At 34.3% G+C, this 19803-nt stretch overlaps 1 protein-coding gene across 2 annotated transcripts in view; it reads left to right on the forward strand.

Annotated features, from left to right (window-relative positions):
- Positions 1-17193, forward strand: part of npr3 (natriuretic peptide receptor 3) — a 31359-nt gene extending 14166 nt beyond the window's left edge. The window contains exons 4-8 of one of the 2 annotated variants that reach the window (XM_088910206.1): positions 10068-10203; positions 11846-11940; positions 12635-12758; positions 13307-13394; positions 14783-17193. In XM_088910206.1, coding sequence (XP_088766332.1) covers positions 10068-10203; positions 11846-11940; positions 12635-12758; positions 13307-13394; positions 14783-14894 — 555 coding nt within the window. In that variant the 3' untranslated portion in view covers positions 14895-17193. The remainder of the gene's footprint in view (positions 1-10067; positions 10204-11845; positions 11941-12634; positions 12759-13306; positions 13395-14782) is intronic. The other variant, XM_088910204.1, reaches the window with a different exon arrangement.
- Positions 17194-19803: the final 2610 nt, after the last annotated feature.

The following is a 19803-nucleotide window of genomic DNA, read 5'->3' on the forward strand; positions in this document are numbered from 1 at the left end:
TAAAACAAGAAAAGAACTAGCCTCTAGAAGATTTGACACAAATGAAAAGCAGACTAGCTGTAGGATTTTAAATCATTTGTGAATATACTGTAAATGTTGAGCTTTAAATGTATTTGCTACAATATCTCTGTTTTAAAGGTTTCAGTACACACATAGAATACTTAATTTACAATAAATCAATACAATTCTGTTTAATATTTATAATTCATCATGATCATGACACATAATGAATAAATGAGAGGGATAATTATCATCATTATATTATTCAAATGAACAAGTAAACGTTGTGTTTTCTCTCTTCTCTTTTCAGCATGGAATAAACCTATTACTTGTTCCTTTGCAGACTATGCATGCTAACACAGCTACCCACCTGAATCATTATATTATATATTGTATATTGAAATATTGTTTTATCTGCTATTTTCTCTTAAGATTAGGACAAGTCTTGAAACACACTGTCATACAATTATTGTGAATGTCAAATTCATGTTACCTAATGAAAAGTTCTGATGTTATTATATTGTATAACAGACTTGTGCCAGGGTTTTTTGGACACAAAAGATGATATCTTATTTGTAATTAGTGGTGATGAAAAGCAGTGTAAGGTGATGGTGGTTCTAGTTTGCTCTACAAACCACATTTAGGATAACTGCAATATTTGGTCAATACTATTCCTCAGTGTCTTAATGGAACCAGAAAACAAAAGCTCCATAAATGAATTGGAAAACAATTAAGATCAGCTGTTTGAGAAGATGGAGTTCTGTATCTTCTCTGTAGGTACTGTAAATTAAATGGGCTGGATGCTCACAAAGAGAGCCAGGCTTGAAGTATAAACACAGGAACTAAAAGTATAACATTAAAAGAAATGGAGATGAAAATGGGATTTACACAAAGGTATAAGGAAATAAATCTACAGTACCCTGCAAAAGTATCCAAACCCTTGCACAATTTTTACAAACTTTCAGTCATGGCACTTGACTGAAATTGTTACACAATTGAAAAAATTGTTACACAGCCTACTCCACACAAAAAGAAAGAATAGACAATATGAAATAAAAAAATTTAAAAGTCGTGATTTCATAAATTTTTACATTTTTTGCTATGGCAAAAATTAAATTAAATTAGGTACACAAATGAACTTAACGAGGTACTATCCAGACACTGCCTTGATCAGGTTGTCACTCTAAACTAAGCAGCTGAGCAAGGAGGAAATAGTTAGGGATGCCACTGTGAGGCTAACAGCGACTTTGAATGAGTTACAGTGTTTAGTGGCTGATAGGGGAGACAATGTACAAGTCAACAATATCCTGGTCTCTCCACAAAACGATCTCATATGGAGATTGCAACACATCAACTAAGTTATGCTGCAAATATATGGCAAAAGGGTTTTAGGTCATATAAGACAAAATTGAATGTTTTGGTCTAAATGCAAAAAGATATATCTGATACAAATGGAACATACAGTATTGCATCACTCAGTCAACATCATCCCTACTGTTAAGAATGGTGGTGGTGGCTTGATGTTATGAGGCTGCTTCTCATCAATACTGATGGCAAAGGTCTGGCAAATCACAGAAGAAAACCTAGACAAAAAATCACCTTTCAGTAGGAAAGTGATCCAAAGCACACTGCAGTGTTTTAATAATAAGCAAGTCAATGTCCTAGAGCTACCTTGTTGAAGTCCTAAGTTGAATCCTATTGGGAATCTGCTGTCCATAAGTGATCCCCAAACAACCTGAGAGAGCTTGAGAAAATCTGCCAAGATGAATGGGCAAAAATTGAAACTGCCAATGAAATTGAAATTGCCAGTATGCACATTTGGTAGAAACATACCCAAAAGACTAGCTGTAGCTGTTGTCAAAGGTGCTTGCACCAAATATTGATTTCACAGTTCTGAATACTTATGCAGTCAGCATATTTTACTTTTTTATCTTTAGCTTTTGCAGACATTTACTGTGACTAATCTTACACTTAAAAGTCTTTGAGCATTCAGGTTTTGAATAAAATATAGTTTAAAATGTTGTGCAATTTCACAAAATGCAACATCATTGGAAGGGTGTGAATAAGGCAAATCATATGATTGCATATTCTGTAAAACAGCAAACCCAAAGTTCTTTCAAATATTAAATTTCGTACATGGTGCTAACATGATTTCACTTCAAAATGCCCTACATTGGACATTTCCAAGACCAAGATTTTGAGAAGTATCATAAGATTTAGTTAGGAATTAATCAAGTGCAAGGTATAATGTACATTAATAAGGAACAGCTTGGTTGAAAAGGAAAACACATAATTGAATCAAAGCAGAGCATTAACATACAATTCTTGAGTTGGTTAGTGTCACATGCTACAAAACAGGTCTAAAGTCACTAAGAAATATAAAGTCACTTGATATCATCTTCATCATATTATTGCTGTTCTTTTCTAATATCACCCTATCTCACTTTCCCCTTTAACTGTTCTTTATAGCAACGCAATTGAGATTTTTTTGAAAATGTATTTTATTTATTCAATATACAGTATATTAGAATTCAGTGTATAACATCTTGTAAATTCAGATCTGCTTTTGCTCATACTGCAGATGCATTTCAGTACTGATAAATTAAACACAGGCAATAAAAATGCATAACCTATTTCTGTTGAGATCTATATGCTTATCTTATTAATTCAGAGCAAACAAGTGCACATTTTTCAGCTGTGGATTCAAACTATGTATTAGAGCAAAAATATGTCTGATGTTTGTATCACAGATAAGTGGATAGGAAAAGATTGCGATGAAGTTTCAAAGTGCAATCCCTCGTAATAGGCACACATCTTATAATAAATAATAACACCTTAATAATAAATTAATAGGTTAATCTAACATGATGTGCAAGCAATAAGTCACAGTTACTGAAATTACATATGTGTTTAGTGAAGACGTGGTCCAGGAAATGGTACTCTTCTTCCCACTCAAACAAAATACACCTACACATTAGTTGGTGTAAAATATCTGCTGACTTCATTTATTTAATTATTATTTTCTGCAAGTCTTTCCCCGGCAAAAAGCATTTTCAGTGTGAAAAAGAACATAGAAACTTAAAAAATTATTACCTATGAGGATTGTACTTAAGATCTTTCTGTAAGAAATACTAACAGTTCAGCACTGAATAAGTTCTTCCCAAAATATTTATATGCAATGACAACCAGTAGGTGGGTGTGTTGGATTATTGCACTGTTAAAATCATTCAGGAATGCTGGAGATGTAGGAGCAGAGGAAGAATTATTTTTCATCTCCTTGAAATATTTCTCTAAAATTGTTCTCCTTTCCAGAATTTTTAAAGAACTCATTAAATCTGTGTGTGGATCTGCAGATACCAATCCTGTGAGATAATGGAAATAATTAAATTTATTAATGAATGTAGCACCTCATCATCAGGGCAAAAGTGCACAGGGGAAAATAACACATCTTTTCATTCATCTGGTTAAAGGGATGACTAAGTAGACCAGAAAAGATGAACAATTGGTTGCTTTTCCTTGAAGTGTTTTTGAGACTAATGAAAATAGTCTTGAACCATAAATACTGAAGCAAGAGACCAAAAGGTTACTTTTAATTGCAAGAAAGCAGCCAGTTATTAAGGCACCCTCTAATTTTCTTATTTTTCTTTAATTTGTTTGAATATATCTTAGAATATCTTTTTTTAGGTTGATGATGTACTGTTGGTGAAGATGATGTTTGCAGGAGATAATGCACTGCACAGTTGAGAAGACAGAAGTAGTGCTGAACAATTTCTATTAGCAGTGATATAATCCTTTCACAATGATGCTACAATGGGTGGTGTTCTTACTTGTGTGCCCTAGAGGCAAAACCTACAGTAAATTCCAGTAATTGGGCTTAAATTGTTAACTTAAATCCTTTCTACCTGACAGGCAGATCATCTCATCCATTTAAATGCTGCAGAATGTTGGCCATTTTAAGCATTTTGTTGGCTTAAGATGGTGTACTTCTGTGTACGTTCTTTACCTCAACTTACACTTATGCTACGTTTAAAGATTTGGTTGCACTGTTTGTTCATTCTTTCATTTTTATTGTTTAAACACATTTGAATTTAATGCAGCAGTTACAGAACCTTAGTGATAAAGTCCCTATGATATTCAGTTCTTTTTCTTTCCCAATGTACAGCAAGATAAAAGACAAATGTGATACCACTGAGACTGATCTTCTTTATTGGGATAATCGTGTCTGGGTGCAGTGAAGTGAAACGGCCAAATTTCCAATGTTACCATACCAATGTCCAAGTCCATTTCACTAGATTAGAGATGAATGTGGGGTCACCCTTGAATTCCTTTTGTCTTTGTTTTGAAGACCTTCATCTCAAGTGATTCCACAGGAACACTGAAGCAAGAATGCAAACCTTATAGAATTTAAACTCGGCTGAAAGTCAGGTGCCAGCTTGCCTAGCCAGTGACAGATGTATGAGAAAGAATAACAAAGAGATCTGCACACCCAGCATTATCAAGGATTGTTAAATCTGTTTCATTTACTTCAATGGTGTAAGCAAAGGATTTGGCTGCTTTGACAGGACTTTCATATTATTCATTCTTACACAACATTGAAGCTCAATGCTCCAGTCAAGGGAAAGCTCTTTTGAAGCTAAAGCAAATTTTTATTCGCCACACAAATCCCGTTTTCTCAAAAGGGGGGAGCATTGTGTAAACAAAAAGCCCGTAGGCAGTTCTGTTGCAATATTTTTGTGTGGGGATAACTATCCCTACCCTAAGTCATTAGGGCTATTAAAAGAGAATGCATTTCTGCCCCAAAATAAATGTAAAAGTAAACATGGCAACAGAAAATATCTTTACAAGGATTAGAACAGGAAGGTCTCCAGTTAGCCACCTAGGCACTAATAATGCAATAATCTTTGGTTAAGTTTTATGGTAATTTCTGGGACCATCCCTTAAGTCCTTCAATGTGCTCCCAATTCAGCTTCAGGCACTTTTTACTCCTATTTTAAATCTTGAAGCAAAGAATCCTTTCACAAGTGTAGACTGGATCATTTTCAGCAGGAAACAAAACATAATAACAGTCCTGGAAGCTATTTTATAGTTTTAATGTAGAACCTATAAACAGTGTTTCAACATGCATCCAGAAATTTCTTTTGCTTGGAAACTTAATGGATTCAATAGTTGAGCCTTACATAACAATCCTCTAGTAAAAATCAAAAGTATATTTGCAGCCCCCTAGTGCCCCCAATTCATTCACTTTGCCTAAGTATATGCTTCAGTAATTTTAGTTTAATAATGTGAGTAAATAACACTCCTGACATATTTGTGTTAATACCAGTTGACCTTAGGAGAGTAAACACACTAACAACTTCAGTAACTAGAGAAGTTCTGCAAACCACGCATAAATATGGATTGCACTTCACATGTAAAAACCTAAAAGTGTAATTGTCCACAAGGGACAGTAAGGGACAGACCCAGTTGACCTTGCAGGACAATGGATGGCAAACAACACATCTAATTAATGTATTGGAGTGGGCAACTTGTCCTAGGTGGTTCACAATCAAAACAAGCACCAGTATCACTCTTGACATAGAATCTTATACTAAAAATACAGAATAAAATGCCATTAAATTTAACATGTAAATAAAAATGGAAAAGCAGAGAATTTGTTTTTAAAAATCTCTCCAACAATGTGCTTTGTGATTTGCAAGTAAGATTCTGATTGTCATGTACACCAGTGTAATTAATTTATTGTGATTCATTCAAAAATAAAAACAATCCTAGGAATTTTCATTAATAGTATATATGAAAATGGCAAAGCGGGTAGGTGATGGTTTTAGGTTTTCACTGTTTTCTTTGAATGTACCATGTCAAGTACAGATGTCTTATAAAAGATAAGTTGGTTCATAACCCAAAATTTCAAGGACATCAAGGACACACATTGCTCAAATATTTTTCTGATAATTCACAACTTTAGTACGCAAACTGTAAATATAACTTACATTTTATATTAAAAGTAATATTTAATTATATACAGTAAGTGGAACTGATTTGTATCAGAATTCTACTGAAATGCAAATTCAGTTTGGTTCAACAAGTGGTTCAACTTCAAATGAGTTTTATAGGAATGTCAGTTAAAAATAAACCATTTTTAAAAATGTTTATAGGGGCTTAATATTAAATCATCACATAACCTATAATTGGTTATGTGGAAGAGTGCAACATTAACCAAGATTTGATTACATTTTATTTGTTGAGGTAAATGGTGTTTCTTTTTGGCTTCTGATATTTTTGCTTTTCTGAACACTGCCTTCATTGCTTCTGTTGCAACCCTTGTAAAATCCCAGAAATGCAGTGCAGGGTTAACAAACATCCCCTTTGTCCCTGGAATTCACTTGAGCATATCTTATAGACATATAAAATGCCATTTTGATTGTCACATGAATGAAGGAAAAAAGATGAGTCAACATGTTTATACACAAAGGGGTGCTTTTAGCCAGCCTTGGAAAACGCTTCTATGTGGGGTAACTTTCATTATAAATTGTCTACGCTCATCCCAATTACTGTGCCAGGAATTACTTCACTCTTTAATTTCACATCTACCACTGCTGACATGGGAAAGCAAAGTTCTGGGTGGTCACATACTGTAGACTGGTATCTCTCTTAAATAACTTTTTAGAATTGTATTGATTTTTGTGTGCATCTGATTATGTCTGTGTTATTAATTTAAAATGAGGAAATCTTGTATGTTAATTCAGCTGAGAATTTTACTACTGATACTGTAGGCAACCTTTTGTGTCTATCCCACTCGCTTTGCAATGGAGGAAGCATATTTCAATCAGCCAGGGAGCAATTTGCCACAATGAATGGCTCCATTCTTCTGCCAGAGCCCTTTAAAATCAGGGCAACAAGTGACAAACTGCATTCTTTAAAAAAAAAAGAATAGAGTGATCTAAAATCACATTCCAAAGTATCTGAACTGACCCACGGCCAAGAACAATACAGTGTGCTGTATGACAGTGTGCTGTGAGGACAACAGATTGGACATGGATTACATTTGTGTTTTAATGATTATTACAGTAAGACACCTGTGCTCTGGGCAGATTTGGGGATTGGTTTTAAAACAGATGTATTTTAACTTGCTCCTTAATCCCAATTAGAACAGACCAAAAGACCTAAAACTGCTAAAGGCATAAAATGATCTTAAATGCAAACTGTCAGTTAATTAATAAGAAAATTAAAAATTATTATGGTAAAAGGTATAGTATGAGTGATTATCAGGGGTATCCTCTGATCTTTAAGTAGCAACATTTCACATATAGTAATATTATTAACTAACCTCTTTCAGCAGTTTAATGTGCATGACTCTTTACTGTAACATGATAGTTTCGTCATATTATTCTAATTTGCATCTTATGCTGTGATTAACAAGATTGTAACAAAAAAACTTTGACATACTGTTGAGCAAGAATGTGCTAAGATTGACCACTTCTTGGTTAGGATTACTATCTAATTTGGATTTAGGGTTATAGCTAATAAGATTAAGGGTAATTGTCTCTCCCAGTTACTGTACAAAGTTGATTTATGATAAGAGTATTGAGGAAGTGGTGGTGTCCAAGATAATTGTATTGCAAACTCTATTTACAGTTACAGTTATCACTTTATTTAAATCAGATCTAGGCTATCCTGGCCTGAAGGCCTGCAAAAACACTGACTCTCCTGAAACAGTGCTGCCTGATCCCCAATATGATGGAAGTAAAATGTGTAGTAGTCTCATGCTTATGTGGAATATGCAGTTGGAACCCAATAACTGCTGTTGCAAGCACATTGAACACCCAAGCTGCAGAGCCTAAACAATAGTCAAATGAATTATACAGTATACCCAGTATCTGGTCCACTAACGAAAAACATTTAAATGTCTCTTAAGAGACCAGAGGAGTTCTGCCATTGAAACAGACTTGGTTTGCATTTTGAACTTTATTATACTTTAAAGCCAGTGGCAACCTCACTGATTAGTAGGCTTCGAACTTAGTTATCTGAATCTTAACACAGCTGTGGCATAATTGTATGTGGTTAGCTACTATTACAGCAAACAAAGTATGGTATTGTTCAATAGTTACAGTAGTTTAATGCTGTTTTTCTTTTTTCCTACTGCTTATACTGTAAGAACCCTAGAAGAAAATTAATTTTGGAGGATGCCTTGTTCATAACTTTTTCTTTTTGCAATGCTTTCTTGAAGTAAATGGTGCAGATCTGTATCTTTTCACATGCAAATTTTTCTTGAAGTTGACATTAACCATAAAATTAGTTTATACTATTAAGAAAATGATTACACCATTATGTATATAAATGCAGGTTCACAAGATGAATTAAAATGTAAATCCTACAATGGAATATTGTAGAAAACCATGGGGAATGGGTTTTAAATTCCTTTATGTCTCATGCTTTCCTCTAGAAGACAAATAGTGTTTAAGTGTTTGTCTAGGAACAGACTTGTAGTCTAATTATTTTTTGGGTATTCAGGCAGTAAACCGTCTGTAAATGCTCACTTGGGTGTTCTGTGTGGCATTCTTTTGATGGCAAGCAGGGAAAGGCAATAGCTTTGGATAAAGAATGTCTGAATTACTGAGTTATTGATGTTGGGAATGCCTGTTCCAGGCACAAACATAAGAAATTCCCAACTGAAGATAATATTACTCCTGTGTACCACCACAGAACCTCAGTACATCCCACAGATTGTTTTATATTTGCTCTAGAATTAGAGCCATGAGGCAGACTGCACAAAGAGATGACTGTACTGAACTTATTGTGGAACTTTTCTCCGTGCTCTTAAAATGGTTCGCAGCAATTACTCTTGTGGACAATGAACAGGTGAAACCAGTTGAAGCTGAAACATGTGTTGTGGAAATTCAGTACCTTTACTGTATTTCTTAGTATATCAGAAGTCCAAAATGCATGACTGCAAAGATGACCCAGTTGCTAGGCATATCAGTTTAGTATATTCATGGTGCTAGATACCTCTCTAGGATGTGTTATTATTGTATTTTCAGAGACTGTTCTTGTTACATATGGATTTATTTTAATTTTATCATTGGTGTCACTGGTATAAAAGTCCTTCCCAGTTCTTGTTCTTCAATAAATATATCCATAGCAAATAGCAGAAAACTACAGTACGTTATAATACTGCTTTTCCATATTGATTTTATTTTTATGATTATTTTTCATGGACGTTCGGGGGTTTTATTGACCTTGGGATCCAGTGACAAAGTTAAACCTATGGACTTGTTCAGAATCAACAGTGAAACTTGAACCAGAGAATATGAATGGAAAATACAAGGAAGTATATTTTAAAACTGAGAACAGGGGGTACTTTGTGTGAGTCTGGAACAAGCCATGTTGTTGAAGCCAATACCAAACGGTTCTTTCAAGAAAAAGATGGATGAGAACTTCAGGTCACTTAGCTAGAAAAAACCATACGAGTTAGTAGGCCAAATGGCCTCCTGTCCTTTGCAAACTGTATGTTCTTGTGTATTCTTCTTGCATGCTTCTAAAATGTGAAGACAAAGAAATACAAAGCTTTGGTAACAATTCTAACTTCTTCTTATTATGCTGTAATTCCACTATCTCCAGTTATATTATTTAGCCACTGCTTGCATGTTTATGACTTTCAAATACAACCTTATTTTGTGTTATTTTCTAAACTTGTTTTGAGGACATCAGCTGTTCAGGGATATAGAGGCTTACACATCGTGATAAGGTTCTGAAATGATAAAGGTTAAAACAGGGTGATCAATCTCATGTGATATGGAAAGACATAGCATTATTTGTGTGTGGTGTTTTGCGTTTTTGATGTTAACATTTCAATTTGATATCAAAATAGAAATGGGATATAAAACTTGCTTTATCAAACACATTTTACATCTGTTGCTGTTGAAACGTGTCGTTTTTTAAAAGACCCATTCCTCTTGAATAGATCATATCTAAACATTTTGCAAAAAGAAATTGCGTGCAGAGCAGTGACAGTTAAGATCACCAGGACAATGCACATTATTCTTAATGCAACTTATTTCTTTTCCATGCAGATCAATATGTTTGTGGAGGGTTTCCATGATGCTCTGTTGCTTTATGCCTTAGCCCTTCACGAAGTGATGAAAAGTGGTTACACTAAGAAAGATGGAGCAAAAATTGTACAGCAAATGTGGAACAGAACTTTTGAAGGTAAGTTGTTATGGGAAAATCCTCTCATCAATACTCCCGAAATATGAAATATGGCCTTGATGATGTGTGGGCTATTCACCCTTCAAATAAACCCCATTTCAGCTTCACCAAAGAAAAGTGATCGGTTTGAACATTCAAGTTGAAATATTCACTTTAAAAGATGTGTGTACATACTGTAATTTGTAATTCATCAAAATGGGACATCTTTGGAAGGTGGTAAATACTTTTGCAAGGCACTGTGCACCTCCATCACGTTAAAAAAATGAGTGCTGTAATAATTCTGGATTCTCACAAACTTTGGGGTTTTCAGTTATGTCATTTTGTGTTGTGTTATGATGTAAGAGAATACAAAATAAAAAGCTTAATGTGCCACTTCATTTCCCTGGATTTGCTTAATCCTAAATGCAAACAATATTTATCAATCAACTAAAAAGGCATCATTTTAAGGTGAGCTGCTTTGTTTGCACACACTGATCTATAGCTTAAGAAACCAATGGCATTTGGATCATACAGTATTTCTACAGAAAAAAGGTGAATGATCCAGTTTAATCACATATATTTTTGTGCTTTATTGTTGAATTATTAATAGCAAATCTTACTCAATGAGAAAAATTATTTGGAATAAACTTTTAAGTTTAAAAATAAAATCCAAACACATCAGAAAGGAGGGTGTTGAGCATTAAATCAGAAGCACATCCAATGAGAATACTGTAGGTTTCAAGGTAAGATTAAAAGCACAATAATGTGGAAAGAGGAACACTTTAAAATATCCCATCAAAACTAGCCTGCATGTGTTAGAGATGGAGGAAAGTCACCCACAGACAGATATGCAGAGAACATGCAAACATCTTACAGAAGAAGGATCCCAGAATTGAGCCCAGGTTTGCACAACACCACCGTGCTATCCATAAATAAAAGTATTAAGATCAATTTTGTAACTGAATGCTACAGTTGAAATAAAGAAGACTGCTTCCTGTGCGTCATGCAAGACACAACCAGCCGTTTTAGTTTAGCATTTTTAAGCTACTCTTTGCCATTACTGGAGAGCTAGTGCTCCTCTACCTTACTACTCCAGAGATTTAGTATTGCATACTTCTAAATACAAATTCAATAGTTGAATTCAAGATTCCCGTTAAAGAAAGTATTAGCCAGGAGTTAAATACACTTGCCTGAAGATTTAGTTAAAATTGAAAGTGCTGATTTGTACATTCCAGAATTCACCATCCTTTTTGAGGATTTCTAAAAAATGCAGTAAAGATAAGGCATCACCAAATAGCTAGTCACTAAGGTACAGTTACAAAAGAATATGCACCATTTAAGCCATTTATATGCTTAAGTGACTAAAGAGCCACATCCAACATGAAATAACAATGTTTTGTTCTGCAGGATCCCTAGAAAAACAAGGTCATATTTTCTCGTTTAAAAAAAAATAATACTTAAAAAATGTCAAGAATTTCGGAATGCAGACACAGGGATGAAATTACAATTTCTTGAGGGAAAGCCAACAAAAATGCTGGGAGACTGATGAGATTTCCTGTTGTATTGGCTGTCCGGACTGTGTTGACTCTTGCTCTTGTTTTCCTTGGAATGTACAGGTCTTGTAGCTAATTAATTTTCACATTCCCTGCATTCCATTCCTTAGGCATTGCAGGCCAGGTGTCTATGGATGCCAATGGTGATAGAAATGGGGATTTCTCTGTGATGTCCATAACAGATACTAAGGCAGGCACCCATGAGGTAAGCACACCTCATGTTTTTTTTTCATGAATCATTCTACAGGAACCACAGTGCCCATGTGTGGAAATTTTTAACTTTTTGACAGTTGTAGATACATCGTTTTCATCCTTACAGAAACCTTTTGTCTAAGCTCTTCATGCTGTCTGTGTATGAAGAGGCAGATCTACGTTTGCTATTTAAATCTATCAAACTCTTGTATTTGATGTCCTAAACAATGTAGCACAGTATTTAAGCATGGCAACAAAAACCTGCGATACGCATACCATTCTGTGTTAGAAAATATCCTTTACAAAAACAACGGCATGTATTTGTTGTCAGTTGAATCTACAATGCTTTATATTGCTGTGGAAATTGAGTTCAGTTACAAGACTTAACTGTGGCTATATGTAAGGATTTTATGTACTAACAACTACATACTGTATCATGAATGTAAAAGCTTGCAATAATGAGATCCAAATGAGATCCACCCATGAGAATAAGATCCTTAAATAGTATTCAGTAAAAGCACAATGTTTTTAATTAATAGAATCCTTAGATATTCAGAAAGTCACCATATGAATTAACAGTGAAAGGAAACAGTTAAGGAACCAATTCAGGAAGAGAAGACATGGGCAATTACTGCTATGGAGTCATTGATAAGGGCACTGACTGCTGGGAGTTATGACCTTTGTGCTCTTTTGTCTTTCTCCTTTAGGTTATTGCTAACTACTATGGCATAAATGGAAGCTTTGAAATCCTGCCAAACATGAAGTTTGAACTATTCCCTGCAGCAGGCAGACCACGAAATCCTGAACCCCCAGAACATCCTGACAAATCATGTAAATTATTTCTGCTGTTTTTCTTTGTATTGTTGACCTTTGTCTAGTATTAAGCCTCAAAAGGCTAAGAAAGCTTTGTTGGGATGTGCTTTTCTATCTAATTTTCAGTGATCCGATAAACCTAGTTTCTTGCAAAGGAAACTGAAATGAATGACAAACTCAGGATTTACTGTGTAGTATGATGAGGAAATTGGTATTTTTAATGTCAGTGAGTGGAATTTAAGATACTGTACATGGTATTTGAAAATCAAGAGACACTTTTTTAATTAAATAGGTATGTTTACTAAATAGCACTGATCATTTTTGTGTTGGAAAATCCACCTTTAAAGTACATGTAGAGGAGCAGTAAATAATTATTCCTTCTAACCTACTGTAGGACCACATTTGGAAATCTTTATCTACTGAGTAGTGGCCATTAGAGTACATGGCACAAAGTGCACTGGTGTGTGATTGGTAAAAACTTGTGACCTGCTGTGGTATTATAGTAGCTGAAGGCATCTTCATCTGAAGTAATGATGATTACTAATAGCTTTCTTTTGTTTCCTAAGCAGGTGGACTAGGAGTATCTGCAGTTACTGGTATTATAGTTGGAGCTCTTTTGGGAACTGCATTGCTAATGGCTTTCTACTTTTTCAGGTTAGTGATCCAGAAACAAAGCACTTGCTTAAAAACACACCTTCTGTTGTGTTTTTAAGAAACAGAGGCATATAAAAAAATCAGACTTGGTTGAAATACTTGTTTAAACAAGGTTGAACCTTGTTTAGTTAATCTGTTTAGGCCTTACGGAAGCTGGTGGCATTTGTTTTTAAATGGATTAAATTAGCCATTAAAATAACATCTGAAATTTAGTCATTTGAAGTGTATGTGCTGCAGTCACATATACATAAATACATCAAAGTTTTTATATTAATACATACTTATACTTAATATATACTTTATTCTGTAAAGTATAAAATTCTAAATTCTTGATATGTTTCCAAATAAATCCATGTTAAGCTGCCTCTCCGCTTATAATAATTAAGACTGTAGTAATAATGTGATTGTTTATTGATTTAAGCATTATGTGTTCTAGTCAAAAACAATGCATGAAATAAATGAATGCCAGACACGTAAAACAACTTTTTAATTATAAATTTTAGAAAACTTAACTAAAATTATTTTTTTTCACTGATTACGAAGAAAATTGCTGTATTTCAATTCAAACATTTGGTTGTAGTTTCTTACCATTACAAGATGTAACTAATTTTTTTACAGATTTGAGAAAAAATGCCCAATTAGAAGGAAATGGCGCTGATATAGACATAAACCTACAGAATTCTAACAGTACAAGTACAACTATACTTATGTACTTTAGGGGTCTGGACTTATGGCGTTGGAAAGTATTTTTATGTGAAATACATCTACCCTTTCCTTTTGTAAATTGGCTGGTGTAGTCAGCTTATATACCCATAGGCATTTGAAGGTAAAAAAGCAAAGGTTAACACACCAATTCCATTGATCAGCCTGAAAGGAAAAGATAGAGAGCAATTTCAAGTAAGTTCAAATATTGGAAGTGGTGTATTTTGTGGCAATAGTCTGGGAATTGTTAGACTACAAAGCAGAAGAGGAATGTGGGGTTAAGGCATCCCATTCCAAGGGTGAAATGCTTTAATCTTTCACATCTGAAAAGGCTTGCATTGAATTCATCTTTTTTTGCTGGTCGCCCAAGGCATTTTCTCTAATTAAATTTGTCCTCGTTATAGTGTAGCCCCTTTGAAAAAAGCAGTGTACATAATTTCCCTTTTCCTCTCTTCATATCTTACTGATTGCATTTTCCTCTTGGGTGCTCTGAAGGAGTCTCTGTTGTTGATTCTGATTAAAATATAACTTAGTTTGTCGAGCTACTGTAAGCTTTTATTCCAAAAGAGACAGTCCCTGACTCTTAGAGCCTGATTAGCAGGCAGCGTACTGAGCACTTAATCATTGCTACACAAAGCTGAACTGAGGACTGCATGGGCTATTCTTATGACCTCTGTTGTTTTCAGAAAAAACTACAGGATAACCATTGAGAGGAGAACCCGGAGAGAGGAGTGTGACATAGGGAAGCATCGCCAGTTGCGAGAAGACTCCCTCAGATCCAACTTTTCAGCAGCATAGAGCAATGGAAAAAGTGCACCCAGTTGGGGGAAAGTTTTCGGTGGATGAGACCAAAGACTCTGCAGGCTGTTGAAGGACTCATTTTATTTAAGAAGTAGAGTTATTTTTGAATCTCAATTTCTTTGACTTTCGGAAACTCAGGAAAGTTGTATTGATCACATGGTGCCACTTCAAGGCATTTCATCTCTGTAGAAACAAGGATGTATTTTTAAGCTATAGGGCTTTTTTTTAGAGGCCAGTATTGAGTCTGGGGGTAGTGATGGCACTCTGTATATAACCTCAGATTGGCTGAGAAAGGCTTTGTACTTCCAGCAGCCAATGTCAAAAATAAGGTTCATAATACAAGTCTAATATCTCTAGTGGCAATAGAGGAAAGTGTGGTCCTTCGTTTACAACAAGGCTTCTTTTATCCAGATATTTCACACACCTTGTCATAAATGCCAGGAAATGAGACTAGTGGAGTTTTTCGACAAAGGAATGTAACTTTTTTTGTTAGATCAGCATCAAGGAATATGAATTGTGGCAAAGGGCACAATTTTGTTCTTCTTCTTATGAGGTGTGATATATATGTGGAGTCATGTCTGCATGATGAATTATCTACAGTATGTGATAGAAAATTTAGGAGGTACTGTTACACCACTGCATGTACAGCTTTTGAAACATTTGTATTCAAAAGACAAATTTTAAATTTTAAAAACTTCATTATAATTCAGACTTCTTTGGCTTAATGAAACATACAGGGAAACAGATAACTGTATATTTTAAATTGCTCTAGCACAATGCAAAACTCTACAACATATTTTACTTCAAGTATGTGCTTGAAAGTGGATTTAAACTACAAAACAAAAAAATCAAATAAAATGGAAACAATTTAAAGTAGAAAATCTGGATAAATGAAGCTTCTATAATCTGCTTCAATGTGCATGAATGAAATAATTTGAGGCGATACCTTCTGATTTCCATTTTTCTTTAGAATAATCTAGACTAAATAATAAAATTGTGTACTTTTAGAATTCTGACAAAATGTCACAGAATATTTACAGAAATTATTCAGCCAGCGTAGCATAATTTTTTACATTTATATTCAATGTGAATATTGCAGAGAAAAATGTATGTATTAGATTTTAATGTATTCAGGCAAAGAATATGAAACGAAAATCAAAACATTTTTAAAAACAAAATCAATCTAGCAAAAAGAAAATGTATATTTGGACCCTACGTTTTTTGGAATTGAAACTTTTTTGCGTTTAAATATCAAGATCTTTCCCTGAGCTTTGTTCCCAGATTTCTATCTAGCTGCCATCTGTTGTTATATGCACATCACAACTGTAATGTTGTTTTTTTGCATGTTAGGCAGAAGACAGTCCTCACAAATCTGAGTCACAATAATTAAAAAGAAAGTGTAGGGATTACAGTATCTCACCAAATTATGTTGATGAAAATTCTTTGACTTCCCTTTTCTATTAAATGTTATACACAAATTCCTCATGTTCCTACATGTTAAACTGTAGATTTTGATTTATCGACTTAATTCTTTAAAGGCTAGGTAACCATACCTGTGGTTATTTTTCTCCACATAAGGAACACTCAGTAGTGAGTTCTGTGAAGCTCGAAGTGAAGGTTACAGGCTGAGTGCAAACTATATAATGAATGAGAACTAAAACCAATGTGGAGAAAAAAAATGAATTTATGATTGACGTGCTGGTGAATCAACACAGAATAAGTGGAAAGGATGATGAAAAAGGATTCATTATATTCATTTGGCATTAGAAAAGACATCACTAAAGAAAATCCATCTTTTTGTTCACTGTGCTGGTAAAAAGCTTCTACCAATCTTGCAGTAAATGCATAATGTTTTATTCTTAACATTTGTGCAGATGCTTTTACACCACATTATTCATGGACTGTAAGTGAAGTACTGTTTTCTCTTTTTCAGTCTGAATATGTTCAGCCCCTACCTGGCATACAAAACATTGTAAAACCCATAATAAGCAAAAAAGAGATTTATTTTTTTCAGGTTGCAGAAACCTACAGTACAAAGTAAAAGCCAATTTCTTTAATAATGTGTATAGTAAATAATATACAGTAGTGAACACCTGTTGCAGACAGTCTGCTTGTTTCCTGGTATTGAAATTATACTTTTTCAGAGTATTCTTCAATGTACAGAAGTCTTTTTTAATTTGCTTTTTATTGGATCAATCATGTAGCAATGTTAGAAATTGCACAGACACAAAACACTGGGAATTAATTAAATATGAATTTAGCCATTATTTAAAGTGCTATTAAAGTGCCAAATGTACTATTTGTGTATGCTTCAGTTATTGTGTGATTTGAGCTGTATTTTTGCATAACTACACTTCTGTGCTTTTGAATGATAAATTTAAATCATCCATATTATCAACATCTATTTTTAAAAGTGAAACCTTTTGTAAAAAATCAGAAATATTGCTGTATACATTATAGGATATCACCTCCTTATGTCAATATAATTTGAAATCATTTTAGATGTTTAATATCTAATAATATTTAATATCAGACAATTTAATTCTATATTGTAGCTTTTGAGTGACAGAGGACTACTTTGCAGTCTATATTCAGGCCAGGACTACAGTGTTATTGGTGAGATGTGAAAGCTGTAACTTCTGTTTTGCTGGCAGACCCTCTCACTTTTTATTAGTCCTAGATTAACTAATCAACAATATGTAATTCTGAATGTGTTGTAAAATCTCCCATCATAATTCAATCAATATAACATGGTTAATATGAAAAAAATTCTTCCCCTTGTAGGGTCTTAACATTGTCTTTTAGGTATTATATAATTTATCTTGAATATTGTGTTCTCTCTCACAGCTGCAAAACCATATACCATGAAACTCTGTCTTACCTCGTATCTTAGCAACAGTCTTGAACTGAGAAATTAGGTATGGTGTGGGTTTCAGATTTTTGCATAATCCAGCTAAATTAATCGTGAAACCCAAAACAAATGAGAACAATATTAACACAACTACTTTAACTAAATTACTTTAACAAAACATTCCCACTTAGAAAATTCATGTCAGTTTGTTATCTAAACATAGGAGGTATATGTAGGTTTCCAGATGTAATAGTTGTAATACTAGAGTAGGGAATTAAATGAACTCCACAAAAATCTTTCTTATGATTTTGCTGGAAAGGTTAAATTAAACTTGGTTTTTGACTTCCTTGTGTCATGAGGATCAGTATTGGTCCTTTATTTCACAATTGTGCGTCAGAAATCCACTTATGATGTCCAGGTAGCACCTGAAATATGGATATGATGAAGAAGACATTAGTCATCACTCTTATCTGGACAACCATACCTGTATGTTGAGGGTTAGAATTGTAGGGATACTTGTTGTCTTGACCAGTAAAGATGTCTGTTCTGAACTCATTCTGAGCCCTGTAGTTCACACATGTCTTATCTGAGCTCACTATGGCTGGGTCTCTGCAAGTAGTGGTACGCAACTAGCCCTACTCTGCCAGGCCTGGATGGGCTTGAAGTCAGTTGTGTGGTGTGGATTATTAGCCGACTGTATAAATTACACATTTTTGCTTCAGGCCTGGACTACTGTATGTCATCAGCCAACAGTGAAAAGGATTTTCAAAGAAGCAGCCGACTACTGGGGTCAGGAGGGAATGATTCAGCCAGAGGTTCAGGCTTCTATAGAACAGCCGTCCCTATGACTTGCCATCTGTAAGCGTGCACAGATGAGAGGAAGTGAAAAAAGATCCTAAAGAGTTCCTAGCCTGCCAAATCACTCTTGTCAGTGGAACAAAATACTGACATCCAGTCATCCTATGCCTTACATACTGTAAATAATTTTTCTGACTGTTAGTCATGTCTCTTAACAGAAAGTGTACTTGATGGCTGGCATTTTAGAGCTGAAGATGGACTCGATTTTTAATTGGTTTTGTGCTGATGGAAATAGCAATAATAATCAGATCTTACAGTTAAGATACACCATTAAAGAATATTACATTGAAGAATGGAGGGGAAAAACATCTACTGTAGGCTTATTTCCACAAAGAACTGAAATCACAGAATTCAACATGGCTAAGGTAGACATAAGCCTTTTAGCACATACTTAATCCACTTCAATCTCACAAAGTACTTGGAACACTGTCACAACTGAGATTCATCTGTTCTCTAGCCAAGGAACACAGTTTTACTTTCAAGTGAAAATTGGCATCCAAAAGTAGGTTTTTAACTTTTAATTCTCTTATTTCACTTATGTATTTCACCTGTTTGGTTATATTTAATTTTGAAAAAGTGTTGCATATCTTTTCTGAAGAGTCTTAACTGCCATATGCAAGCCAGTCCTTATAATATTGAGAACAGACTAGGGCGATGTATCAGTCCTACACTAATACCTTCCAATTGAATACAGAAACCTGGCAAATGACAATTTCTTACAAATAACTCGCATATTTAGAGAAAGAATAATTTAGTGAAAACCAAAATGAATAATCTAATCCATCTATACTTGTAAAATGTACAAAGTGCATTTTTTACACAGATGTCTGTTTTAAGCACAGCTTTACTTTCATTTAAACCTGGGCCTGTTTCCAATGTATAACATACTGCCAGTACATGTCTCGATTTCTTTTTAGAGCAATGTAATTATATTATTGATTTTTACTTAACGGAGCTGTCTGCCAGTACAGAGAGGTTGAGTACTGAATGCTTCTTCCCATGACTTATTTTTAATGCAATGTAATGTTAGTTGGGCAATGTGCTTATTTCAAATACTTTAGATATGAGTTATATAAGTATATAAAATGAGACATACATGGAAATAGGTAAGAACGTTGTAATAAATTAATATTTTTTATCTTATGAGCTTATTACGTTAATCTACCCTTTTTGTTGTACTGCTAGTTAACTGTGTTA

This window comes from Atractosteus spatula, chromosome 3, assembly GCF_055471065.1.
Source record: "Atractosteus spatula isolate fAtrSpa1 chromosome 3, fAtrSpa1.hap1, whole genome shotgun sequence".
Lineage (NCBI taxonomy): Eukaryota > Metazoa > Chordata > Actinopteri > Semionotiformes > Lepisosteidae > Atractosteus > Atractosteus spatula.